The sequence below is a fragment of the Gastrolobium bilobum genome, unplaced genomic scaffold (genome assembly GCF_033153095.1).
Source record: "Gastrolobium bilobum isolate Gb01-03AN ecotype WA unplaced genomic scaffold, APGP_CSIRO_Gbil_v1 utg4377, whole genome shotgun sequence".
Classification (NCBI taxonomy): domain Eukaryota; kingdom Viridiplantae; phylum Streptophyta; class Magnoliopsida; order Fabales; family Fabaceae; genus Gastrolobium; species Gastrolobium bilobum.
In genome coordinates this window covers 868,424-895,996 of record NW_026895684.1, presented here as the reverse complement: position 1 = coordinate 895,996, position 27,573 = coordinate 868,424, and the positions used below count along the sequence as shown (strand labels likewise).

The 27,573-nt window shown below is 32.8% G+C and overlaps 3 protein-coding genes across 3 annotated transcripts; 2 read left to right on the top strand and 1 right to left on the bottom strand.

The window, feature by feature from the left end:
• The first annotated feature begins 2,086 nt into the window (after positions 1–2,086).
• On the top strand, positions 2,087–3,877 carry LOC133290688 (cytochrome P450 71AU50-like). Its single transcript, XM_061488817.1, has 2 exons — positions 2,087–3,111; positions 3,208–3,877. Exons 1-2 carry the CDS (start codon positions 2,245–2,247, stop codon positions 3,829–3,831), a joined length of 1,491 nt encoding a protein of 496 aa, XP_061344801.1. The 5' UTR covers positions 2,087–2,244; the 3' UTR covers positions 3,832–3,877.
• Positions 3,878–14,795: 10,918 nt separating this feature from the next.
• Positions 14,796–17,048, top strand: LOC133289962 (cytochrome P450 71AU50-like). The gene is made up of 2 exons (XM_061488007.1): positions 14,796–14,963; positions 16,425–17,048. Exons 1-2 carry the CDS (start codon positions 14,796–14,798, stop codon positions 17,046–17,048), a joined length of 792 nt encoding a protein of 263 aa, XP_061343991.1.
• A 286-nt stretch (positions 17,049–17,334) lies between these two features.
• Positions 17,335–19,444, bottom strand: LOC133289953 (pentatricopeptide repeat-containing protein At4g19191, mitochondrial). The gene is given in 1 exon segment (XM_061488001.1): positions 17,335–19,444. A coding segment is annotated over 1 exon segment (1,962 nt). The 3' UTR covers positions 17,335–17,482.
• Positions 19,445–27,573: the final 8,129 nt, after the last annotated feature.

Genomic DNA, 27,573 nt, shown 5'->3' with positions numbered 1-27,573 from the left:
TCAAATAATTTTTTTTAAATTTTTTACCAAATTTACTTTCTTACCAAATTTACTTTCTTACCTTTTTGCTAGTAATTATTTTTCTGGTAATTTTTTTTTTCCTCTACTAAACATTCTCTTTGTAAAAAGTTTAAAATCTCAATTCTAATATTCGCTCCAAATCAAACTAAACATAAAATAATCAACTGATTAAAATATTAAAAAAAGAAAGAAAAAAGAAAGTAGTGATACCCGGGAACTCTCTCACTAACACTGCAGACGGACCACCTCTCTTGGCTTGGCCTACGTTTTTAATAATAGAGCGGTGATATTTGGCACCAAAAACATTATATTATTTTTATGCATTGTTTCTTTGGAAAAATAAAATAGAATAAAAAATATATTGACATGTGTGTTATATTATTAAAAAAAAATTGTACATGAACGATATGAAACTTATTATATAAATTTTAGAATAGGTTATTCTACTTATTAGCCTTTTTAATCCCGTTAATTATAATCTCATTCAACGGTAGAAATTTGTGAAATAAAATAAATTATTTTTTTCTTTCTTTTTCCTCGATGCCTCCCACTCCCTTTCTCTCTCCTCTTCTTTCTTCATAATTCATTTTAGGAGAAGAATATTGTAACAACTAATTAGTGTTACTACTAATGTTACTACCATTCAATTTTACCGTTAGATCGATTATGTTCATCCAACGATTATATTTATTTCTATTTTGGTATAATTATGATTTTTTATATTTAATACTTTATATTTATTTATACTTTTGTATGATTATGATTTTTCAATTGGATATGATATTGTAATACGAGGAAGAGAGACACTAATTATATAAAAGCATGAATTTGGGAAATTTTTTACTTTTTCATTTAGAAACCGCGATTTTGATACGGAACTTTCAACATCTCAGCAGCATGCGAAATTAGTCCCGTACCAGTCTGCAGGATTAGTAACGTGATGCATAGCTGAGGTGCGGGACCGATGATGTGATAGTAGGTACCATATTGATCACATACGAGAATGGTGATGCATTGCTTTGATTGCACGTTTAACCGCATTATAATAGAAAACATTTTTCAGCAGGCATAGTTACAATTCTTTCCTAGATATATATGCTATGGCACGGGCCAATCTTATTAAAATCGATCTCGTCATTGACCTGGTCGAGGTACTGGATCACTGGTTTAATCAGTAGGTCACTGGTTCAATCGTATGACTCAGTAATTATATGTAATTGAGTAAACATCCTTTTTGGTCCATGGCAATATCTGCGAAATCCTTTTTAATCCCTGACAATAAAAAAGGACTAAATTGGTCCCTAAAATTATAAAAAAAGAGCCACATTAGTCCTTATGTCAACTCCTCCGTCACTAACGTGGCCCTTTTTGCATACTGTTAGGGACCAATTTGGTCCTTTTTTATTGTCAAGGACTGAAAAGGATTTCGTAGATATTTCCAGGGACCAAAAAAGGTGTTTACTCTATGTAATTTTATAATTTATATTAAAAGATTATAAACATACTCGAATATCTAAAAAAATGATAAATATTTCAAATATTTTAATATAAAAATAAATAAATTACATATTATTATTCAATAAAGGATCAAACAAAAATATAATGATCATGATACGAGGCTTTAGGTTTAAAAAACGATATCTTTAACTATAAATCAAATCAAATTTTTTTAGATAGTGCATAATTGAAATAATATTAAGGTTGTTGGTACATAACTTATATAAGTCAATAAGTAAAAAAATATTTAAATATGTACATTATGATTTATTTATTTTTGAAAAAATAAATAATTTGAATTTTTTTTATTTTTTGGGACTGGGCCGGGTCACCGGTTAACCGACCGGGTCACCGGTTTTCATGAAAACCGGCTGGGTTGGACCAGGTCACACCGGTTCTGATGCATGGCCGATCCGTTGCTTCAACCGAACCGATTATATGACCAGTTCCCGAGTCGACCCGACCGATCGGTTTTAATAATAATGGCACGGTGAGTTTGCCCTTCTCTTCGTCTTCGTCTGCGTCTTTCTCTCCTCTTTTTCCCAACCCCACTACACTAAAGCCCTTACCATCAAATATTGGGCCGTAACATCACTTTGGAACAGTTGTCATATTTATTTAGATTATATAACCCCCTTTACTGGTTTTAGATAAGAAGCCAGTTGCTTTTGGCAGCAAAGATAGACACTTTCCATAGCAAATTGAACTCTCTCCCTTATAGCAAGGATGATTTGGATGGCAATTATTTTAGCTTTTCTAACTTCTCTGTGGCTATGGAGAAGCAAAGAGAAGGCAAAGAGATTACCTCCTGGTCCAATAGGTTTGCCAATTTTGGGGAGCCTTCACAAGTTGGGAGCAAATCCTCATCGTGATCTTCACCAACTAGCCCAAAAACATGGACCCATCATGCACTTGCGCTTGGGTTTTGTGCCAACCATAGTTGTTTCTTCACCCCAAGCTGCTGAACAGTTTCTGAAGACCCATGACCTTGTCTTTGCTAGTAGACCACCCGTTGAAGCTGCAAAGTACATAGCTTGGGAACAAAGAAACTTGAGCTTTGGTGAATATGGTTCTTATTGGCGCAACATGCGTAAGATGTGCACATTGGAATTACTGAGCCATACTAAAATTAACTCCTTCAGAGACATGAGGCAAGAAGAGCTTGACTTATTGATCAATCATCTAATAGAAGAAGCCAGAGATGGAGTTGCTGTTGATATCAGTGCCAAGGTTGGATCACTCAGTGCAGACATGAGTTGTAGAATGATTTTAGGGAAGAAGTACATGGACAAGGACTTGGACGAGAAGGGATTCAAAGCTGTGATGCAAGAGGCAATGCATTTAGCAGCAGCACCTAACATAGGTGATTATATTCCTTACATCGGTAAACTTGATCTTCAAGGGCTAACTAAGCGCTTCAAGTTAGTGCACAAAATCTTCGACGACTTTTTTGAGAAAATTATTGATGAACATATGCAATCAGAGAACAGAGAAGACAAGATCAAGGATTTCGTGGATGTCATGTTAGGCTTTGTTGGTAGTGAAGTATCTGAATACTCTATTGAACGCCCCAATATCAAAGCCGTATTGTTGGTAAAAGGAATCACATTGTTGAACTTTTTCTCTTACTTTTTACAAATCAAATAGCTGTTATTATGAATCTCACTTGTTTTTTGTTTTCTAGTACAGGATATGCTGGCGGGTTCAATGGATACTTCAGCTACAGCAATTGAATGGGCACTTTCAGAGCTGCTAAAGCATCCAAGGGTGATGAAGAAACTCCAAACAGAGTTGCAAACTGTGGTGGGTATGAAGAGGAAGGTGGAGGAATCAGACCTGGACAAGTTGGAGTATTTGGACATGGTTATAAAGGAAAGCCTCAGGTTCCATCCAGTGGCACCACTACTAATACCACATCAATCCATGGAAGATTGTATGGTTGGAGATTTTTTCATACCTAAAAAGTCGAGGGTCATAATAAACGCATGGGCAATAATGCGAGACCCAAGTGCTTGGAAAGAGCCAGAGAAGTTCTTGCCAGAGAGATTTGAGGGAAGCAACATAGATATACGAGGACGTGACTTACAGATGATACCATTTGGGTCTGGCAGAAGGGGTTGTCCCGGGTTGCAATTGGGTCTGACTGTGGTTCGTTCAGTGGTGGCTCAACTCGTTCATTGCTTTGATTGGAAGTTACCAAATGATATGTTGCATACTGATTTGGACATGACAGAGGAATTCGGCCTCACATTGCCCAGGGCCAAGCATCTATTTGCCATTCCTACTTATCGCCTTCCAATAGAAAGGGATTAGGCAAAAAAAAAAATTAATTGTAACATTTTATTTTATGCTTGGTTAGGTCGATTTCAATAAGATGTATAGAAGAATATCTTATCTTTTCCTTTCCTTTTCATTATCAAGAATTATATTTCTATCAATGGAAAAGATTCTTCTTCTTCTCTCTATATATATTATAGTATATCATGCATATTTTATATCTTAACTAGATATTTTAGCCAGGTGTCATTAGTATGAATTTATGATTATGATTTTTCATGTGTCTAATTAAAATTTAACCAATATACATAATAGCTTATTTTCATTATGAAATGTAACCCTTTGTACTCTAAAGTGGTTTTGTTTAGTTGTTGTCATTTACCTCTGTTAACTGTGGTTATGTTATAAAAGCGTTGTCGTTTAAATTTGGGCAGAGACATAAGAGCCTCTATAACCCTTTTCCTCGACTCACTCTCCTCCGCGCTATGATTTTTCTCGTTTATTCTCGCTAGCTATTGAGCCCTTTTTTCTTTTTCTTTTTCTTTTTTCCATCTCTTCATCCCCTCTTTCTTTTCATTGCTTGGTTTTTCTATGTGCAGCTGATGAAAAAGAGATGCTGTGCCATTGCTATTATCACTTGATTGCAGGAGTTCACATGTTGCTGCAGGAGCCGCACTGCACATGTTCACAATTTGTACAACCACACTGCACATGGGTTAGCGGCATCACTTGCAGCTGGGGATGAAAGTGGACTGGGTTAAGTTGATCTTTGTTATGAAAAACTCAAGTTTATGTAAAAAAAAATTAATTAATTTGACGTGAGTCTAACTGTTAGTCTAATTTGATCCATTTATAAAAAAAACAAATGGCCTGAGTTTAACTGTTAGTCTAGCTTGATCCATTCATAAAAAAACAAATGGCCTTATCTGCTCCATTAACCTGTTAATTTTTAACTTTCAAGCGGAACATGAATCAATTCCACAAAATACTCAAATCTTGTTGTTAAAACAAAAATCACAATTTTAACTTTCAAACAAAATCATGAATTACAACAACAACTTCGCACAATCTGCATTAGTCACTTTCATAAACAAGATGTCCAAACTAAACAACACATACTTCATCATATCCAACAAATCAATCCATATTATGTAAATTAAAATAACTCTTCAAAGTCATACTTATTATGTAGTCAATCTCTACCATATATTAAAGCTTGGATGATATTTTCAGCCAAGTTAGAATGATAGACATCAATAACTCTTCTTCCAGCACTAAATATTGATTCTGATGCTACTGAAGATATTGATATAAATCTTATGTCACTCCCAAAGGTAGTATTGGTGAAGGATCGAACCTAGGTCCTTCCATCACCTACTCAGCTCACATGTGCTAATTGAACTATCACCATTTGGTATTATATGAATACTATTATTTTATTTTATTTAAAATAAATAATATGATATAGGCCGGCCTGAAGGCTTATAGGCACAACATGTAAAAAAAAAACCTATGATCTGCCTTCTAAGAACCCAGTTGGATGGGCTTCCAAAAAAGTATTTTTTATGTCTTACTCTTACTTATTTTAGAAGTACTTTTTATAAAAGTTAAAGGTATTTAGATATTTTTAAAAAATTTGATTTTTGAAAAAAAAAATATTTGATTTTTGACTTCTGTTTTTTTTTTTAAGTAGACATTCAAACGGATATTTTTTGATGTGTTTTTTTTTTTTTTGAAAAGAGAAAAAATTCATCCAAATAGACCCTAATAAATAGGTTTTTTAAAAAAATCTGTTATATTTAATTATATATAATATGCCGACTCTGATATAAATTAGGACGTTTGCCGACCTGCTTCTCTTTCACCGCTACTTGCAGCAAAGAGCCGAAAACCAAATCACAATATTGTTGGCACTTGGCAGCACAAGTTGCAAAATGGTTGGTCCAATAAGAAGGTTTCGGTGTAGCAGACAACCACAATTATATTGTGGTCCAATAAGAACATTTCTTTACCTTAAAGAAATTGTCGACTCCTCAACTATATATAGGCGTCAGCTTCATTAAAGCACCGAGTATGAGAGTTAATTGTTGGGAACTAATCGGTTCCTTCAGATTGACTCAGTGATTTTTTTTGTGCAAAAGTCAATCAACAAGATACTGATCTTAGATTTCGACAATACCTCGCCCTGAATTTCACCAGGTCGAGCAGCGCAACGGAAAAATCAAAACGTAAACACGAAATAGGAGAGAGAAGAGGAAGAACACAACCAGATTTAACGTGGAAAAACCTTCTTCAACGAAGAAGTAAAAACTCACGGGACCTAGAGCCCGTTTGGATGAGCTTTTTTTCTTCAAAAGCTGCTCTTTTTAAGAAGAAAAAAAGCACTTCTCGAAAAAGCCCAAAAATCTACTTTTTTCGAAAGCAAAAATTTTTAGCTTTTAACAAAAGCAGAAGTCGAAAGCTAAATATTTTTTCTCAAAAATCAAATATTTTTTAAAAAATCTAAATAGCTATAACTTTTATAGAAAGTATTTTTTTTAAATAAGGAAGTGATAAAAGGACTTTCTTGATAAGGCAATACAAACGAGCCCCTAGTCTAAATCAAAAAATCCACTATGAAAATAATGGTTACAAAAAATCAAATACACCAATGTGGTGGTTAACTCAACAACAATGGTGATAATCAAACTACCTTAGAAATATTTCACCTAAACTCTCTCTAGAGATCTCTCAAATGCAAAGCATAAAGCTTTACTCAAACAATCAAATAATTATCTCTCAAATTTTTCTCTCTCATTCACTTGACCTAGCCTCCACTCACAACTAATAAATATATAGAGGAGGTGAGATCTAGGGTTAGGGTTTTTAGAAAACCCCTCAAAGAGCTTGGGCTTAGCATTGAAGGAGGAAGCCCAACATTAATCACTTCTATTCCAATAGGTTTTTTTTTTGTGTATCTAATTTTGTGTATTGGGGATATTAGAATCAGAGTTTGAGTGCTTGAGTTATTTTCATTTTTTGTACTCTACTTCATTTTAATATATACTTTTGATTTGTTTTTGCATGTACGTACAGTAGACACACTACCGAATCACGTAAATACTTGTGTCTTGTATATGTGCCATTTTATTCTCTCTTTTCTATTTTCTCTATTTTAAACCGATCCGTTTCTTAACAAGAGACATTTCTGGTGGGCGTGACACCAGTGTCATGATTCCTTAGAGATGGTGCTTCGATCACTTTTGCGTGTGGAAGTCTGGGTTGCTTGGCCAGCTTATTGATTGTGTTCTCCAATCTTGAGAGAATCTTATTTACGAAGCACCGATACTTTAAAAATTTTGATGTGTCATGTCTGATATTTTTCGACATTCTCCGACACTCCGACATTCTCCAACACTCCAACATGCGTCGTAGAAACTCAAAAAATGATTCAAATGTTGTATTGTGTTGCGTTTTTAGTTCTAACTGTTAGATTCGTTGGATTAAGATTACAATTTTATTGAGTTTAATATAAATATTTATGATATCTTATGTTTCTTTACAAAATTGATGGGTATTATAAGTTTAACTTTATTTTTTTGTTATATTATTGAATATTAAATATAATATATACTACGTAAATTAAAAATATTATTTAATATTAAAACGTGTCCTAACATGTCGAAATTTAATATTTTTAAAATTAACGTGTCAGAGTGTCATGTCGTGTCACGTGTCCCATGTCGATATCGGTGCTACATAAATTCTTGCCTCAAGTTATAAACTTAGGTATATGATGTAATTTTATGTACTATTGGACAAGAATTTGTATTGTAACAGACTTTTAACAACTTGTTAATTTAACTGCTCAAGAAATGTTGTGAGAGAGAGATTGGTGAGCTGGTGTAACAACTTATTCTAATGATAATGAGCTGATGCCTTCACTTCATACTTGGATATTTCCGTGGCATTTATACATTATGATGTGGCTATCAACTAGGGGTGCTAAATGAGCCAGGGGATTTACAGAGGCTTTTGGCTCGGCTCGTGAAGGTCTGACCTTATATGTCTAAAATTGATTGTTGGAATCAGGCTTGGACTTGTATAAAAGCTCGTTTAATAAAAAGGCTTCAGGCACCAATTCAAAAGCTCGGCCTTAGAGCCTCTCAGGCTGGCCTAATATATTAATTTTTATTTTTATTTTATATTTTTTATACTACTTGTGATAATTTTTGTAGTGTAACCTTCTCTCTCTCCTCAACCCCATCCCATTTTATTAATTAAAAAGACTTTTTGAATGATTTTGTTTTATATTTTTGGATATACATTAAATTTATGGATATTTATGAAATTACTAGTGTTGTTGATTATATATTTTGTTTGGATAAATTTTTGTTGTCTTACTTTTTTTAAACAGGCTAAAACCAAACTTTTATTTTTTTGTAAATAAGACAGGCCACAGGCTGAAATTATATTCATAACAGGTAACAGGCTTGGTCAGGCTGACACATTTAAATACAGGCTTGGCCTTTTAAGACCAAAGCTTGGCTCGGCTCGGCCCGTTAACACCCTTACTATCAACGACTTTATAATATCATTGGAATAAGTTCTGGATCAATTGTAGAAGATACTAGTTGATTACTCGTGCGATGCACGGAGAAAAAAAAATTGGTTTGTTTGTCTCATAAAAATTAGCATAAAATTTAAATTAGATTGTTATTTGGAATTTTATAGCGCACAATAACTCAAAAATATGTAAAAGAGTCGTAAGTTAATTTTGATAGTAGTCTGGAAAAGGCTTTAAGAAGGTTACATTAATGACATAGAATATGGAAATAATAGTTTATTGCATATGTGTTACACAAAGAAAAGAACAATTCTGATAAACTGATTTCAGTGTAATGTCAAATGATGTCTATAATAGATTCAAATCATGCATCATACGAAGAACAAAAAAATTGACATATTGTGCTTAACATCAAGGTAAATTAAAGATAGTCCAACCTACGCTTGCAATTCTGATAAATTCTGAATAAAAAAAATTATATCTATCAGCATTTTATATAAGCATGTAATAGGTTTTTATATCTATCAACAAAAGAAATAATTCTTATAGTTGCATCTAGATTCCTATCTATCTATATTTTCTATATTTAGCCAGTAAACATAAGAAAAAAAAATGTTGGCAGACGGGGTGGTCCGGCCCTCTGGGCCGAATCCATTTTGCCACATATATATGTCAGCATTTTATATCGGCATGTAATAGGTTTTTATATTTATCCACAAGAAAAAGTTTCTTATAGTTACCTCTAGATTACTATCTATCCATGTTTTATATAATTAGACAATAAACACAAGAATAAAAAAAAATTGTTAGTGCGTTGGGTGGGCCAGCACTCCGGGCCGAGCTTAATTTGCCAACTCTAACTGTCAGCATTTTATATCAGCATGTAATATATTTTTATATTTATCCACAATAAACATAATAGATTATTATCTATCTATGTTTTCTTTAGTTAGACAATAAACATAATAATAGATATAAAAAAGTGTTGGTGAGCATGGGCGGGTCGGCCCGGAGCCTATTTTGCCACCTCTAACTGTCAGCATTTTATATAAGCATGTAATAGGTTTTTATATCTATCAACAACAAAAAATTCTTATAGTTGCATCTAGATTACTATCTATCTATGTTTTCTATATTTAGACAGTAAACATAAGGAAGAAAAAAGTGTTGGCGGGCGGGGTGGGCCGGCCCTCCGGGCTGAACCCATTTTACCACATTAACTATTAGCATTTCATATAAGCATTTAATAGATTTTTATATCTCCACAAAAAAGATTCTTACAGTTGCGTCTAGATTACTATCTATATATGTTTTCTATAGTTAGACAGTATACATAACGAAAAAATATGTTGGTCGGGCTAACTCGCCTGTTTGGCGGGTGGGGAGGGCCGGCCCATCGGGTGAACCCATTTTGCCACACATATATGTCAGCATTTTATACCGGCATGTAATAGGTTTTAATATTTATCCACAAGAAAAAGTTTCTTATAGTTACTTCTAGATTATTATCTATCTATGTTTTATATAATTAGACAATAAACATAAGAATAAAAAAAAACTGTTGGTGCACTGGGTGGGCTCGGCCCGGAATTTGCCAACTCTAACTGCCATTAATATATCTTTTTTCCAGTTTTATAATTAATTCTAATAGGTATAATAATTAAGCCCAATAGACATAATAATAACTATCATTAATATGTTTAATAATTTCCCATGCAGAAAGTAGTGGACAATATTAAATGCTGAATCTTTTCCCACCTCTCAAGTTCAAAATTCAAATTTAAAAAGTTTAAAGTTTAAGTATTAAATATTTTCCCTCTGAATAGACATAATAATAAATTAATAGGCTTAACAATTTTCTATGCAAAAAATAAAGAGAAACATGCTTAGAAGTTTGTGCACATTCTCCAAGTAATAGCTTCTAGGTAATCATTCACGATATAGAAAATTGTGTTAACTATACTCTTACATCAAAAGAATAAAAGTTTGATTTCTTTCTAATATATTTTATTTTAAAATTTAAAATTCAACATGATTACATATATATATATATATATATATATATATACATTAAAATATTTATCTTAAGTATTTTTTAAAAAGTTTCTTGTACAATTTTTTTTTTGTGACATTATTTTAAGTTATGATTTTAATTTACTTTATTTTAAAGTATATTTTTATAATTTTAAATAATTTTTTCATTTAATTCGTAATTTTTTATTAAAATTAAAAATTTTTATGCATATCATTTTTCCAGTTTTATAATTAATTCTGATAGGTATAATAATTAAGCCCAATAGACATAATAATAACTATCATTAATATGCTTAATAATTTCTCATGCAGAAAGTAATGGGCAATATTAAATGCTGAATCTTTTCCCACCTCTCAAGTTCAAAATTCAAATTTGAAAAATTTAAATTTTAAGTATTAAATATTTTCCCTCCCAATAGACATAATAATAAATTAATAGGCTTAACAATTTTCTTTGCAAAAAAATAAAGGAAAACATGCATAGAAGTCTATGCACATTCTCCAAGTAATAGCTTCTAGGTAATCATTCACGACATAGGAAATTGTGTTAATTATACTCTTACATGAAAAGAATGAATGTTTGATTTCTTTCTAATATATTTAATTTTAAAATTTAAAATTCAACATGATAATAGAATTAATTATACATACTTTTAAAAAATAATTTTTTTCTCTTATAATTTATATTATATACATATATATATATATATATACATTTAAAATATTTATCTTAAGTATTTTTTAAAAAGTTTCTTGTACGAACTCTTTTTGCTTTTTGTAACATTATTTTAAGTTAAGGTTTTAATTTACTTTATTTTAAAGTGTATTTTTATAATTTTAAATATTTTGTTCGTTTAATTAATATTTTTTTATTAAAATTAAATTTATTTTATACATATCTTTTTTTCAGTTTTATAATTAATTCTAATTCGTATAATAATTAAGCCCAATAGACATAATAATAACTATCATTAATATGCTTAACAATTTCTCACGCAGAAAGTAGTAGGCAATATTAAATGCTGAATCTTTTCCCACCTCTCAAGTTCAAAATTCAAATTTAGAAAATTTAAATTTTAAGTATTAAATATTTCCCTCACAATAGACATAATAATAAATTAATAGGCTTAACAATTTTCTATGCAAAAAATAAAGGGAAACATGCATAGAAGTCTATGCACATTCTCCAAGTAATAGCTTATAGGTAATCATTCACGACATAGGAAATTGTTTTAATTATACTCTTACATCAAAAGAATGAATGTTCGATTTCTTTCTAATATATTTAATTTTAAAATTTAAAATTCAACATGATAATAGAATTAATTATACATACTTCTAAAAAATAATTTTTTTCTCTTTTAATTTATATTATATACATATATATATATATATATACATTTAAAATATTTATCTTAAGTATATATATTGTACGAATTCTTTTTGCTTTTTGTATCATTATTTTAAGTTAAGATTTTAATTTACTTTATTTTAAAGTATATTTTTATAATTTTAAATATTTTTTTATTAATATTTTTTTATTAAAATTAAATTTATTTTATACATATATTTTTTTCAGTTTTATAATTAATTCTAATAGGTATAATAATTAAGCCCAATAGACGTAATAATAACTATCATTAATATGCTTAATAATTTCCCACGCAGAAAGTAGTGGACAATATTAAATGCTGAATCATTTTCCACCTCTCAGATTCAAAATTAAAATTTAAAAAGTTTAAATTTTAGGTATTAAAAATTTTCCCTCCGAATAGACATAATAATAAATTAATAGGCTTAAAAATTTTCTACGCAAAAAATAAAGGAAAACATGCATAGAAGTTTGTACATAATAAATATTGTGCAATAAGTAACAGTAACAGTTTTTTTTTTAAATTTTGGATATTCTAGGAAAACGTAACAGTTTTACGTTATTTTTAAAATTAATTCAATCTACCCTTATATATATCTACATTTTAATTCAAACCTAACTGCCAATAAAGAAGATATGAAATTTATTATTGTGCAATAAGTATTATATATATATATATAAATTTTCGTTGCTGTAGCGATATGCGCGCGTTTTCCCAACACACCCACTCGTATTTGATTATCCTTCTTTGAACTTCCAATGTAATAATGAAGTCAATATCTTATAATAACTTCCAAATCTTCCCAAGAACAAAAACATTAAAAACAAATTTATTGTTATCAAAAAAAAAAACAAATTTATTGCTTTATATTATTTTTGTAAAAAAAAGTAATTAATCATAATGGTATAATAATTAATTCTAATATACATAATAATAAATATTATTAATAAATTTAACAATTTTCGATGCAAAAAATAGTAGAATAATACAGTTGTTTGCCGACTATATTATTAATAGATTTAACAATTTTCGATATAAAAAATAATGGAAGAATATAGCTGTTTGCCTAACCAAAGAATGTTGAAATTTTTTCACACCTATTGAGTTACTTTAATTTTGAATATAGCATCAGACACACTTCGAACATCCTTTAAAGAAATAGATGATGGTTTTAAGAGGTCGAAGTAGTATCATTGATATCAAACTCATCATTTTCACCACCACGATAAACATATCTGTCAAGAACAAAAATAAATTAAAGAGCAACAACAACTGTGAGAAACAAATTATGTATGGACAGAAAAAATAAAAGAAAAAACTCATCTTGCTCTTGTAGATTGTAGGTATTACAAATAGAAAAAATAAGGACTTTAAGATAAAAGAGAATTTTTTACCGTGTTGAATTCTGAGATGGTGCTCACAAAGCACAGACAATGAAGGCTAAACATAAATATTTAATCATTTAAAAGTAAGGATATTTTATTATATCATCTCGTTCATGATATTGTGTTGTGGAAAAAATACTTGTAGAAGAAAAATGATAGAGAATTGTACCCAAAAAAGAAAGAAAGAGAAGAATGCCATACCTTCCTATGAGGAAGTAAAGAAATTCATATTCTAGTGATTCTAAATCATTCCGTCAGCTTTACTCTACAATAGTGCTACAAAAAAATGAAAAATATTATATGTTCATCAAATAGAAGAACAACTTAAGAAGATGAAGAAGATAAATAGACAGAGAAGGGAAGAAACATATGCACAAAAGCTAATTACCAAATGAAAAGACCCAGTAACACATATCCTATTTATACACAAAATAATTTTGTTTTTTAATAATTACCTATGCAGAAAGTAGTGAGATATTAATGATGAACTCTTTTATCACCTTTAAGTTTAAATTTTGAATTTAAATACTTTTCCACCTACTAATGCAAAAAGTAATGGGTTATTATTACTTTTTCTCTTATCCATGCAAAAAATAGTGGATCATTAATACAGATGTCTTCCACCACATAAAATTGAATTATTTTCCCACCCATGAATTTAAAAATTCGAATTTTGAAAGTTGCCAAAAGAAGAAACATTTCAAAATCTGTCAAGTGTGAACACAAACCTGAGAAGCAAGGACAGATTGACACGTCAGCAAAGTTTCCAAAGTTTGGATGAAGATTTTATATATTAAGATGATCATTTGAATACGTTTATAGAGAACATAATCATAGATTCTCACAATTAATAAATTGGTTCTTAGCTATTAAATAAAGTTGGACGCTTTATTTAGGCTACAATATTTTATGAAATGGTTTTTTCTGAATCATTATAAAATATTGGTGTGAATTAAAATTCATATTGAAAGGATCAAGAGAGATTTGATTCAAGTTTTTTTTTGTCATAAGGTATCAAATCTCTAGTTAACAATAGTTATGTGATTGCTCTTAATCCCGAGTTTATTTTATATAGGTAATTAAATAGCTTTCATTCTTTGATTTATCTATAACTTGGATATTGAAGACACTGGCAAATGCATGTAATCGATTAGAGAAACTATCACAGTCAAGGATATAAATAATTGATTTAGTAACAGAAAGCTCATCAATCAATTATTGACATTCTACAAAGGGGCGATACATATTTGTGTTACATGTGTAATTAATCTTGGAGTTCAAGTTCAGGTTTTTAGTGGAATAGCGCTGAATTAGATAATCATTCATTGATTATCGAGAGCCTTAATTAATAACAGCTAGTAGATCCCCAGGCTCAGCTCGAGATACAGGATGAGGCATTTTTAATGAGTTACATAGTCTTGGTCTTTGGACTCAAGTTTTACTCAAGAGCAAGTGGGAGATTGTTGAATTTTGCTCCTGCATTAAAAAAGCCCCATTGAGCTTAATGGGTAAAAAGAGCCAAAGAAGCCTAGAGCTCATTGAGCTTAGAGCTAAGGTTTGTTGGAACTCATATATATTCTACACTTATAGTCATCAGTCTCTAGGATCTTCACTTTATGGTTGTAACAAGGAGGCTGAGGTAAGATCATCTCCATGATAGTGATGGAGTGCCCACAACCACAAACCATCCATTCCCCTTTGAGACGTAGTCTGCAAGGTCTGCCATTAGTCAACCTCAAGAAATTTGTTCGTGTTGCGGTGTCGAGTAGAGCAGTTCGTGAAAGGGAATCATATACGGGGAGATTCTGCACAAGATCTGCGCTTCAAGAGGTAAATTAGAACGATGATGATCCGTCGCATTCCAAACTGGAACGTTCTAAACACTTTTGCATATCCAATTGCGCCCGATGACAGTTAATGAACAAGGTTTAAGGTTTTGAGTTGAGATGTGGTGTCAGTCCACTTATTGTGGTTTATCATTTGGCTCATTGGTGGATGTATCCCTTCTAAAGGGTTTTGGACTCGCCCATACCATTCCCAACTCTAGTATCCGAGTCAAAGGTTTGGCTGGCCGGGTATTTTGATATGGTAATGTTTCAAGGCCTCCGCAGAAGGCTAGCTTGACTCCAATACTTAAGAAAAAGACGATTTTGGACTCCCCGTACCATTCCCAACTCTAATATCAGAGCCAAAGGTTTAGCTGGGCTGGGTATTTGAAAATGGTGATATTTCAAGGCCTCCGCAGAAGGCTAGTGTGACTCCAATACTTAAAAAAAAAGACTTTCGCATAAGTTGCTCTTAAGAGGGAGCATGATGTTGGGTCTCATACTTAAGGGGAAGATGTTGAAAGTATTCAAATATGAGTTGTAACGAAGTACCACATCAACTAGACATAGACCAAGTGATGATCATATAAATGCAAAAAACCCATAAACCTACAATTTTAAAGTTTTGGGTTGAGATGTGGTGTCGACCCAGTTATTGTAATTTATCATTCGGCCCATTGGTGGATATATCCCTTACAAAGGGTTCCTCAAAGACCTGGCTAATGAAAAAAGGTCAAGGACTAAAAATAAATATTAACAAGTACGTAAACCTGCCATAGATGTTTTCGGTGCTAAAAGCGATCTAAAAAACTTCGTAAAAAACTACAAATTTTGTCTGACCGTAATGAACTAAAAACTTTGTCTGACACGTAATCACAACAATTAATGAGAATCTGTTTTTTTGGATGTTCCACATCACTTCATGCAGCTTGGAGTTACATTGCCGCAGGAATATACTAGGCTGCAGTTGGAGGTCAGGACAACGAATAACAGTTCTTACTTTCCTTATTTACATTATATAACCCCCCCTTTACTAGTTATGGATAAGCCCAGTTGCTTTTGGCAGCAAAGATAGACACTTTCCATAGCAATTAGAACTCCCAAATAGCTTGGATGATTTGAATAGTAATATTTTTAGTTTGTCTAACTTATCTGTGGCTATGGAAAAGCAAAAAGAAGGCAAAGAGATTACCTCCTGATCCAATAGGGTTGCCAATTCTGGGACAAGCTTGGGGCAAATCCTCATCGTGATCTCTACAAACGAATTATATTTATTATAAATACTTACGAAGAAATTAACATGATAAGTATCGAACCATTTACGTTATGATCAGACCAAAGTCCTAAAGAGTTGGACCAATACCAATTGAGTTACATGCTTGTTGGCTCTTCACACTGATTCTTACAACCGTCATAGTTCTAGCTTTTACATTATCCTTTCACACTTTTTTTTTTTTTGGCATAGGATATGCTGGCGGGTTCTATGGATGCTTCTGCTACATCAGTTGAGTGGGCACTTTCAGAGCTCATAAAGCATCCAAGGGTGATGAAGAAACTCCAAACAGAGTTGGAGACTGTGGTGGGTATGAAGAGGAAGGTGGAGGAATCAGACCTGGACAAGTTGGAGTATTTGGACATGGTTATAAAGGAAAGTTTGAGGTTCCATCGAGTGGCACCATTACTAATACCACACCAATCTATGGAAGATTGCATGGTTGGAGATTTTTTCATACCTAAACAAACCAGGGTCATAGTAAATGCATGGGCAATTATGCGAGACCCAAGTGCTTGGAATGAGCCAGAGAAGTTCTGGCCAGAGAGATTTGAGGGAAGCAACGGATTGCAATTGGGTCTAACTGTGGTTCGTTTAGTGGTGGCCCAACTTGTGCATTGCTTTGATTGGAAGCTACCCAATGACATGAAGCCAACAGATATGGACATGACGGAGGAGTTTGGCCTCACTAAGCCCAGGGCCAAGCATCTAGTTGCCATTCCTATATATCGCCTTCAAAATGAGAGGGAGGATTTGGGGGGGGGGGGGGGGGGGTATGCAATAGTAACATTTTATTTTATGCTTATAATATCTTGAATAAGATGAAAGAAGAATATAGTATCTTCTCCCTTCTTTCTCATCGTTAAGAATAATAATTTCTATCAATGCAAAAGGTTGTATTCCTTTTATACACACATTTTATGCTTAATTAGGTTGATTTGAATAAGATGTACAGAAGAATATATTATCTTTTCCTTTCCTCCTCGTCATTAAGGAAAAAGATAAAATATTCTTTTGTGTGTGACTCAACACAAACATATAAGATTTACCTACTACTACGCAGAATATCTCTGGCTTTGCGGCTCAATCTACAAAACTGCCTTAGCTTACGTGCAAGATCCGTTTTTCCTTTTCTCTTGAACACATACATACTTGAAATACTAGAAAGACCTTAAATTAGCACCGAATCAATCCGCCAAATCGGTATTTACACACAGCTCTACATTCCCAGTCTTTCTTTGCAAATAGCTTCACTCCCATTCTTGTTGAAAAATCTCCTCTGAATAAGCTAGTAGTCCTAGCTTAGAATGAGAAGTCAAGTCATCTAGCATATCATATATATACGAGGTTTCAGGGTGATCTCTATCTTCAACTGTAAATATAGAAGATTTCCCGTTCACTTGAATAATACTTTGTCCGGGAGATTTCCTCAATTGAAGATATTTCATCTTTCTTCTTATAGCTGCAACTCCATCCCACATTTCCGATGATGCGTATATGTTAGCCATCTCCACATATGGAACTGCAACCTGAGGCTCCAATTCAAATAGCCGTTCAGACACATACATACCCATCTCCATCTTACCATGAAGTTTGCAAGCAGAGAGCAATGCACTCCATATGCCAGCATCAGGTTCAAAAGGCAAACCTTTAATAATTTCTAAAGCTTCTCTCAGTTGTCCTCTACGACCAAGAAGATCAACCATACATGAATAATGGTCTATACCAGGGCTTATGCCATACTTTTGCGTCATCATGTTGAAGCACTCCAGTCCTCTTTCGAGTAAACCTCCATGTGCACAAGCTTGGAGAACAGCAAGAAACGTTATGCGGTTTGGTTTCATTCCCATGTCCACCATCATAAAAAAGAGGTTCAGAGCAACTCTAACATCTCCATTCAAAGCACAAGCAGTAATCATGGTTGTCCAGGAGACAACAGTTCTGTTAGCCATCGTGTAGAAAAGCTCCTGAGCATCATTAAAACTTCCACACTTGGCATACATGTCAATTAGTGCGTTGCAAACCACAACATTATCTTTAAACCCTTTATTAATAGAGTAATCATCAATCCATTTTCCAAGTTCAAGTGCCCCTGTTTGGCCACAACCTGAAATCAAAGCAAGCACAGTAACCAAATCTGGTTTCTCACCAGTAGCTTCCATTGCATTAAACAAGATCAATGCCTCGTTCATATATCCTTTCTCAGCATAACCACTAATCATTACAGTCCATGAAACACAAGTTCTGCCAGACATGCCGTCAAACAAAAATCTTGCAGAGTGAACATCCCCACACCTGGAATAGATACAAATAAGAGTATTCACCACACACACATCAGAATCACAACCCAACTGGACTCCATGAGAATGTACTAGCAAACCGTGAAATAGTGCTTTAGGTTGCACACATGATGAAAGCAAATTAAGAATTGTGCTAATGTCTGGGGAAAACCCACCATGTAGCATCCCTTTGTAACAATTAACAGCCTCGACATGCTTTTCAAAATTTGCATATGCAGCAATCATAGAATTCCAGGAGACAACAGACCTCAGACCACTGTCAATCTCATCAAATACCATCTCTGCCGAACACAAGTCGCCGCATTTGGCATATGCAGATATCAAAGTATTAGCCACAGAAACATCCATATGAACTCCAATTCGAATCCCAAAAGAATGTGTTGCACTCAAAAATGTGAGATTTTTCACATGCAAAACAGCATCAATCAGTAGCAAGACAGTGACTGAATCAGGATGAATCCCAGTAAGCCTCATCTGACGTATTAGACATGACAACCTATCAAGGAAGCCACAGTGAGCAAAACCAAACAGCATTGCATTCCAAGAAGCAATGTCCCTCGTGGGCATTCCAACAAATACATTGTACGCGTCTTCCAACTGACCACATTTAACATACATATGAACCATCGCGGTTTGCACAAAAGTATTGGATTGAAACCAAGATTTGACAACATGGGCATGGATGATTTGGGAGTTCCTGAGATGGGAAAGTATGGCACATGCTTTTGCTAAAAAGGGAAAGGTGGAATTATTGGGCGTAACGCCACTTCGCTTCATCTGGCGGAAAAGAACAAGGGCTTTTTCGGCATGCCCTTGATTCACAACTTGTCTTATATTCGAGTTCCACATGGCAAGGGTTCAGAAATTTGAAGAACTGTTCATGTATTGAGTAACACAACAATAGCTGACCATTTCTCATGGTTGGAGCAATGAGTAACAAGAAAACCTCAAGTCAAATTGGGAAAGTAGTGGGTGAAGTTGGCACCTGAATTGTTCGTGGGAGGCACAAGCACTGTGTGCATACTGCATAACTATACTGAAATGAAAACATAGAGAAACATTGTTTCGTGAGATAGTTGTTATTATTAATGTTAATGGAAATCGATTATCTTCGTGTTATATTTATTTTCATTTTTATATTGCTATAATTCATCATATTTAATTTTTAACTTTATATCATTATGATTTTTCATATTTAATGTTGGGTAATATTTTTCTCCTTTCACATGACATAATCAATTTTCCTACATACACGTAAAAGTGGACCCGTCAATTCTTTTACTTTTCTTTTATTTTAAAATAATGGTCCTCACAATTGATTGTCTAAATGACATGACCAAAGAATTTTTCTACAACATAACACTAGTTTTTCCTTTTAATGTTTTCATATTAAATATAGAGAATCATATTTATACAAAGATGTAAATAAATATAACTGTTAGATCAACATAATTGATCTAACGGTGAAATTGATTGATATTAACATTAAAAATAATACTAATTGATTGTTAATGCCCTTCCCTTGTTTTGTTAGGCAAATAAAATTGTTAGAAAAACGAGAAACCCAAATAGGATGTTATGTATTCTATTTAACATTATAAATAGCATAAGTATAATAAGCATTTAAAGTTGACATTAGGGGTTGTTGAATTGAGATTTTAAAGGATTTTAATTGATTATTTGTGGACAAAAAAAATCTATTGATATTTAATTAGGATTTTAAAAGATTGAAACAAAGTCACATGGTGATTAGAATATTAAAAGATTATTTTAGAGTCTGTCCAAATCCATTGGTATTTAATCAGGATTTAAACAAGGAAAAGCAATCTTCTGGTATTCAAAAAATCTAAAGATTTTAATGAATTTTCTATTTGTATGGATTTTTTTGTGAGAAATATAAATAAGATGCCTATCTCACAATCTCACCCTAACCTTAAGATTTCTCTATTGAGTGTCTTTTTCTTCCTTTGACGGGTTGACCCTCGAAACCGGGTTTCGTCGTGGGAGCTTCCTCAAAGCTCAAAAAATAGTAAATTTTTGAGCGATTTTTATCACAAAACAATTCAGAGACAACAAACCAACAAGATTCTAATATAACATCTCAAAACAGCAGATTTTTTAGCAATTTTTGAGAGTTTTTGTAAGTCTAAAAAATGATTTTACAAGTTATGGGTCACGGTTTTTTTTGGCACAAAAGATGTGATTTTTGTATTAAAAACAACATAAAACAGTGAGAAAACAACAGGAGAATTAAAACCCTTAAACCAATTTTCATTTTGCATCAATGAAACCCTTAAAGAAAGATTGAAACTTTCATAATATGAACCTTATATTTTGTAACAATGCATTCATGAATGAAATTCATTCGCTATAGGAAATAATTTCAAACAATTTTTGTATCAATAGACAACTAAAAACTTGTTTTTAAAAAGCTCCACAACAATGTAAGGTTTCAATGTATCGATTGAAAATAATTTGAAATTTTTTCTAAACTTTCATGTAATAAAACCCAAAATTCATATTCGAAATTTTCTTAAAATACTCAATAAAAACATGCATATGATATATGGTTAGAAAACTCTCATCACTTAGAACAAAGAAGTTTGGAGGAAGTTGTTGGATCCGTATTTGGCTAATAATTTTTTCAACTTGGATCTGGATGACTGGCTTTTATTGAATATGAAGTATGATGCTTATGCTTGCTTTAATTCACCCTGGAACTTTGTTTTTGCAGTAACGATTTGGTGTGCTTGGTTTTGGAGAAATAGTATTGTTCATGGTGATCAGGTAGATAGAGTAGCCTATAAATATCAAGCTATTGAACAGAAAACTGCTGAGTATTCTCAAGCTTGGTCAAATAAGTTGAGCATGAAGCCTATAAGGGAGCAGTCGTGCAATTTGATAAGATGGATTCCTCCAGATGATGGCTGGATGAAAGTCAATACAGATGGGGCAGCTAGAAGAGGTTCTGGAGTATCTGCTTGTGGTGGGATTTTAAGAAATAATATTGGCCATTGGTTACAAGGCTTTACGTATCATATAGGCAAATGTACAACTTTTGTAGCTGAGTTATGGGGAGTCATCAAAGGTTTGGAGTTTGCTTGGGATGGTGGTTGGAGACATATTATTTTAGAAAGTGATTTAAGTTCTGTTATCACTTTGCTCACCAATAATGGAGGAGCAGTTCGAGAGTCTCATCTAGTGACTCGCATTCAAACATGGTTACAAAAGACTGGGAAGTAAGACTAGTTCATTCATACAGAGAGACTAATGCCTATGCGGATTGGTTGTCTAAATATCCTTTGGATCATCATCTAGATAACAATTTATGTATTTTCTCCTTTCCACCTGCTGGTGTTTGGCCGCTGTATTTGGCTGATTTTTCTTCTATTTTTTGGATTCGTAGATTTGCTGTGAGTTGATCTCTACAGGTGTTTGTTACCTTGCAGACTACCCAAAAAAAAACCCCAAGGTTCCAAGATCAATTGCAAAAAATTTCAAACGAAATTTTATCATGAACTTTAGGTTCTCTATGAAAACTTAGAATTATTTTTAATAAATAAAAAACAATTGGATCTTATAATCATATATGCATAGCTCTGATACCAAATGAAGAAGATAATTTTTAACTCATTGATCAAACGCAAGAGCAGAAACGAGAAAATGTTAATGTGTGGAAGACTAGTAAAGTATAGCTTTAGATATGTGGAGAGCTATTGCTTAGTAATTTTGAATGTCTGTTAAAAAATATATTATGTTTTACTGATTGAGAAAATTATATTAGGTTTTACTTTTTTTATTAACATCATTGCATTTCTTTGTTATTTTGTTTATTGACTCTTATAATTTTGAATATTTGTTAAAAATTCATATGATTTTTTAAAATCTTATAAATTCATATTGTTCTTTCAAATCTTATAAATTTTATTAAAATCTAATTTTATGAAATCTTGATTGTAAAAAAAGTACTTAAAATCCTTCCAATTCTAAATAGTCTTTTAAAATCCTAATCCAATACACTCCCTCCCTCTGTACATGTGTACCATCAGAGAAAAAGATAGTCCTTGGCATCGATGAGGACAAATTGAAATTTATTGAAATGAAGATGACAATGAAAGAACAAAAATGGTAAATGCGATTTCTTATACCAAAACCCGCAAGAGGCAGAAGAAACGTAAGCAACAACATACCCTAGGCCTTAGTCCAGTCCAGGCAACTACAGTAGTGTGATAATTATTAATTTTATTAAGGCAGTTAATACATAATAATACCGATAAATTCATGTCTTAGTTCTAATAGAGCTGCTTAAACAAGAGCAAATTCCTAGGAGCTCTCCAACCTCCAAACCCCAATTCTTTGAATTCAATTTAGTTCCCATTTGAGCTAAACCTTCTATTTTAGCTGGTAATTGAATCGATTGAAATCATACAATAACTTGACGATAAAGAAGGTGAGATTGTGACAACTTACTACAATACTTTGTATTTTGAAAAAGAAAAAGAAAAAACCAGGTCAAATTTGTATCAACCTAAAAGATCATTACCCTAATTTTTTTTAAGAGTTTGCTTTTTATGCAGTTACTGTTTTTCTTTAGTTTTCTTCACTTTATTTGTAACGTCCGGCAACTTGCAAGGATTAATGATTGTCCCCACAAACTAACATGAGACTTTTTAGCGTGCTTTGCCCTCACTCACATATTTATTGGAAAAACTTCCCAGGAAGTCACCCATCCCAGAATTGCTCCAAGTTAAGCACGCTTAACTATGGAGTTCTTCTGTTTCGGGCTACTGAAAAATAGATGCATCTTATTAGTATATGTAGTATTAATTAATTCTTATAATCTATCCTCAACTCTACAGTCTTATACCTGCACAGTCTCTTGAATCTCTCTCTTTCGGGTGTTGATTCGATTCATTCATGTACCTCAACTGCAAGATTTGGCATGAGCTATTCATTGTCTGTGCAACTTTTTGCACCGGCGATCACTCCCTGCCCTTGCTAGCCCTTGGGATGTTACATTCTCATGAAAGAATCTTTCCCAGAGGAAAAGCTTTTGAGATCGAAGTTCTAATGATGTGGAATCAGGCATACATGAAAACAGATGTGGAGAGCGGGGCGAGGCCTCTATACCTGATGATGCTTGAGAGCCCTAAATTACAGTGGTCCTTCATCCGAAAAGTGTACTCCATCATCTCCATCCAGTTGCTCATAACCATTGCCGTCAATGCCTTCGTTGTCATCGTTCACCCCATCGCCAACTTCTTTGTCAGCACCGGCGCCGGCATGGCTCTCTACATCATTCTTATATTTGTTCATTTTATCATTGCGTCTTCTATCCTAATTGCTTCGAATTCTATCACTTACTTCGTGTTCAATTTTTCTCAAACAATTCAACCTTTTTTCGGTTGATTTGCATGTAATTGCAACGTTATGTCTCTTTTACTATTATTATCAGAAGCATCTCGTCAACTACCTCCTCTTATGGATTTTCACTATTTCTCTTTCAAGATGAAACGTCGGAAGGAGAGAAATACAAAATGAACACTTTTGGTAGCATCCCATCAATGTTGAATGATTATGTAAAAAATTTATTTTAATTTTAAATTGCAAAAGTTTTGATGGTAATTTTGTAAAATAATCCCATATTTTCGGTAATATTTGATAATTAACTAAATATATAATTAGTAATCTTGAGCTAATATTTTCAATAATATTTTAGTCTATCAAATAATTTTTTGATAAAATTCCATAAAAATTTACTTTGCTACTATATTTTTGGAAATAATAATTCCGCGCACAAAAAAAATATACTCTTTTACCAACACCCCCTAAGGAAAGAATGAATGGCATTATTTTCTAAAAGAGTCTCTTTGCCATTAATTTATCATTTCACAATTTTTTAGGTTTAATTATTTATATATTAAGGGAATATAATGATAAAGAAAAGATAATTATGACTTCTTCCTCTATGAAATCAAACTTTAGAGTCCAAATAATATTAAAAAAAAAAGTAAAAGAAAAAAAAGGCTTTAGTTAAACTAAATTTCAAATTAAATACTCTCAAAATATGCATTAAAGTTTGACTCTTCGGTTCGGACTATATTTTCGGGGGGTTTTGAAACCCTAGAGGGTGGGTAGGTAGGTGGCGTCAGGCCTCAGGGTCAATTTGGGTTCAAAGTGACAAATCTACAATCTTCTTCTCGCTTTGTATTTTTAAGTGAGAAAACACCAACCTAGCTCTCGAGGGTCGAGCTTTTTTGCTGAGGAATCCGGAGACAGGTCAAAGAAGAATGCTGAAACACTCTTGATTCAATATAAATGATAACAATAAATAATAATATCAAGTATCAACATCTCGTCAATGCTGTCGCGTGAATATTTTAACACTTCAATTCTCTGTTAATATAAATATAATAAGAGAAATTATTGTCTCGTTTTAGATGAGATAACTATTTCATGTTACTCTCACATAAAAAATTGTGCCATCATTTTTTTTTAATGAATGGTAAGCTCATCACATTATGTGTCTATGGTAGAGATACTTAAGGGTGTAAATGGGCCAGGCTGGCCCAGCCCAGCCTACGGCCCGGCCTACATTAAGCCCAGCCCAGGCCCAGCTTTTTAGAAAAGTAGAGTAGGCTTAGGCTTATAAAAAAGCTTTTTTAATAAATAGGCCATAGGCTAATTTTGTCAAGCCCGGCCTACAGCCTTGTAGGCTGGCCTATTTAATTTATTAAAATAAAATAATAAAATAATATTTATTTTATGTGGCAAAGACACAAAGTACCAAATACCAATATCTCTTACTTTTTGTGCTATTTTATTTTATGAAAGGAAAACTTGTCTAATGTCTCCAAATTTTACATGTTGTTGCAGCTTAATACCATGGAGCAATGGGTACCTTGCTGGATTATGATGTTACTAATGATGATCTTTCAATAATACTCTTCTTTCCCTTGTCTTGATGGTGGTTTAAAGATTTTTAGATGAATGACATTCTCTTGTAGACTTTATTTCAGCATCCAGTAATTGTATTTTTCTTATTTTTCCCATTTCTTTGACTTTATTCCTCTATGATATACATTCTAGAGCTGAGGTATTATGTTGACTCTTTCTTGTTTGTCATTTTTTTCTTATGAGAAGTACTAGTGCATGCATGAATGGAACATTCTTTACTACAATTATTTTTTTTGCTTAGTATATATAGTGGGAGGCCTACAAGACTTGTAGGCCATGTCAGGCTTTCTTATTTTTGAAAATGGGCCGGGCTTGGCCTACAGATAAAGCCTTTAATAGGCCAGTAGGCCAGATAGGCTGAATTTTTTTTGACGTAGGCTTGGGCCAGGATGGCCAAAGCCCAGCCCAGCCCAGCCCATTTACACCCCTAGAGATACTTATCTAAAAAAAAGGAGAAAAATAGAACCAATATAATAATGTAGGGGCTTTATTAATCTCATGTGACATAAGAGAAGCTCTCTTATGTCATAGAGATAGTTATGAGTGGGACCCACTCACTTAAAGAAAAAGAAAAAAAGAAAAAAAAGCAACACGGAAGTCGATGTGTGTGTAGGAGAGAAAAATACTCTCCTACAGCATAAAGATAATATTTTTCCATAATGTAGATAACTCTTTCTGCCTTTGCTGAAATAGTTTACCGAATAATGTATAGTACTAGCTAGTCCTTCCTACTTTGCTATATAGGACATGTCATTATATAGACAAAACAGGTCTCAAGCTAGCTAGCTAGGTCCAATACAATGAGACTCTCGATACTTGCTTTGTTTCTCTTTCTACTATTCACCTTCAATGTCATATATGTTGTTCAAGGGGGAGCTCTTATCAACGAAGAAGTTGTAGGTTCTGGAAGTTCTGCCACTGTTGTGAGTTTGAGTCTCACTCTCTATATATCTACCTCTTGATATTATTGTTATTGGTTGCTTTTAATTTACGGGAGTAAATACAATTGTAATGAAATTTTTACATCGTCTTTCAAAATGAGATGCGAAATGCATTAGTTCGAAGTTTTAATTTGGAGTAACTGGAATTTTTATTATGCAGAGAAGAGGTGGCTGTGAAAAGCAAAGGGGTGAATGCAAGGAAGGAATTGGTGGGTCGAAAGAAACTGTTTTCGAAAATGAAGATTATGTCTATACCAACTCTTTACCTTAGATGACACGGTTTTGTTTTATTTCTTGTCTTTTTATGTGAATCCGTATTCCTTTACTGGATGATGTTTTAAAGCTACCAAGCCATATTGGAAATTGTAAAGGATCTATAAGCTTCTTTCATTTATTGTTTACTCGTATTTTTCTATGAGATCACCACTGTGGGCCAGTTTGTGCTCTCTTGTAAAAACTAGAGAAGAAAACCTTTTTTGAGATTGCATTCCAACTATTTCTGAGTCCTCCACAATGATTTTGAAATATCTTCCCAACTCATAGCAAGTATTTAATATTTTGAACGAATAAGATTGGAAACAAAATTATCTTCTTCCGACACACATCTTGAAGTTGAGTTTGACTTGATGAACAATGTGATGCATGTCTTCTCAATTGGGTTATATAAGAATATCTTAAAATCCCATTAACCCTAAAGTGTGTGCTAAGAACAAATCACAATGGTAGACCGTGACACCGGAAACCATTGTCTTTTGAGAACTTCAATTTGAAGGTTGGTATTTGTTCGGAAGAATACACAATTTCTAATATGACCCAGGTTCCAGGGATCAAAGTCAAACCAGTTGTTTTGAAGCTAACAGAACATGCCCATGTGGATGTTTTACTAAATCGCCATATTTTAGGAAGATGGCCAGCAAGCTACGATCCATTACCAAGGGATTTCCTTGACATATCCTGTTCCATGCTTTGATCATCACTTCAATCGTTATTCTTTGGGTATAATGTCGACATATACCATTAAGTACACATTTAACAGAAAAAAAATTCTTTTTTGGGGAGAATATATTTAACATTTCAGGAAGAGCATCCATGAAAGGCACAAGTCTATAAGAAAATAATTTCTTTTTAGGGTTACAGCCCAGG

Coding starts and splice junctions, on each gene's coding strand:
- LOC133290688 (XM_061488817.1), top strand. CDS start 2,245: ATGATTTGGATGGCAATTATTTTAGCTTTTCTAACTTCTCTGTGGCTA. Junction 3,112..3,207: donor ATATCAAAGCCGTATTGTTG/GTAAAAGGAATC, acceptor TTTCTAGTACAG/GATATGCTGGCGGGTTCAAT.
- LOC133289962 (XM_061488007.1), top strand. CDS start 14,796: ATGGAGTGCCCACAACCACAAACCATCCATTCCCCTTTGAGACGTAGT. Junction 14,964..16,424: donor CAAGATCTGCGCTTCAAGAG/GTAAATTAGAAC, acceptor TTTTTGGCATAG/GATATGCTGGCGGGTTCTAT.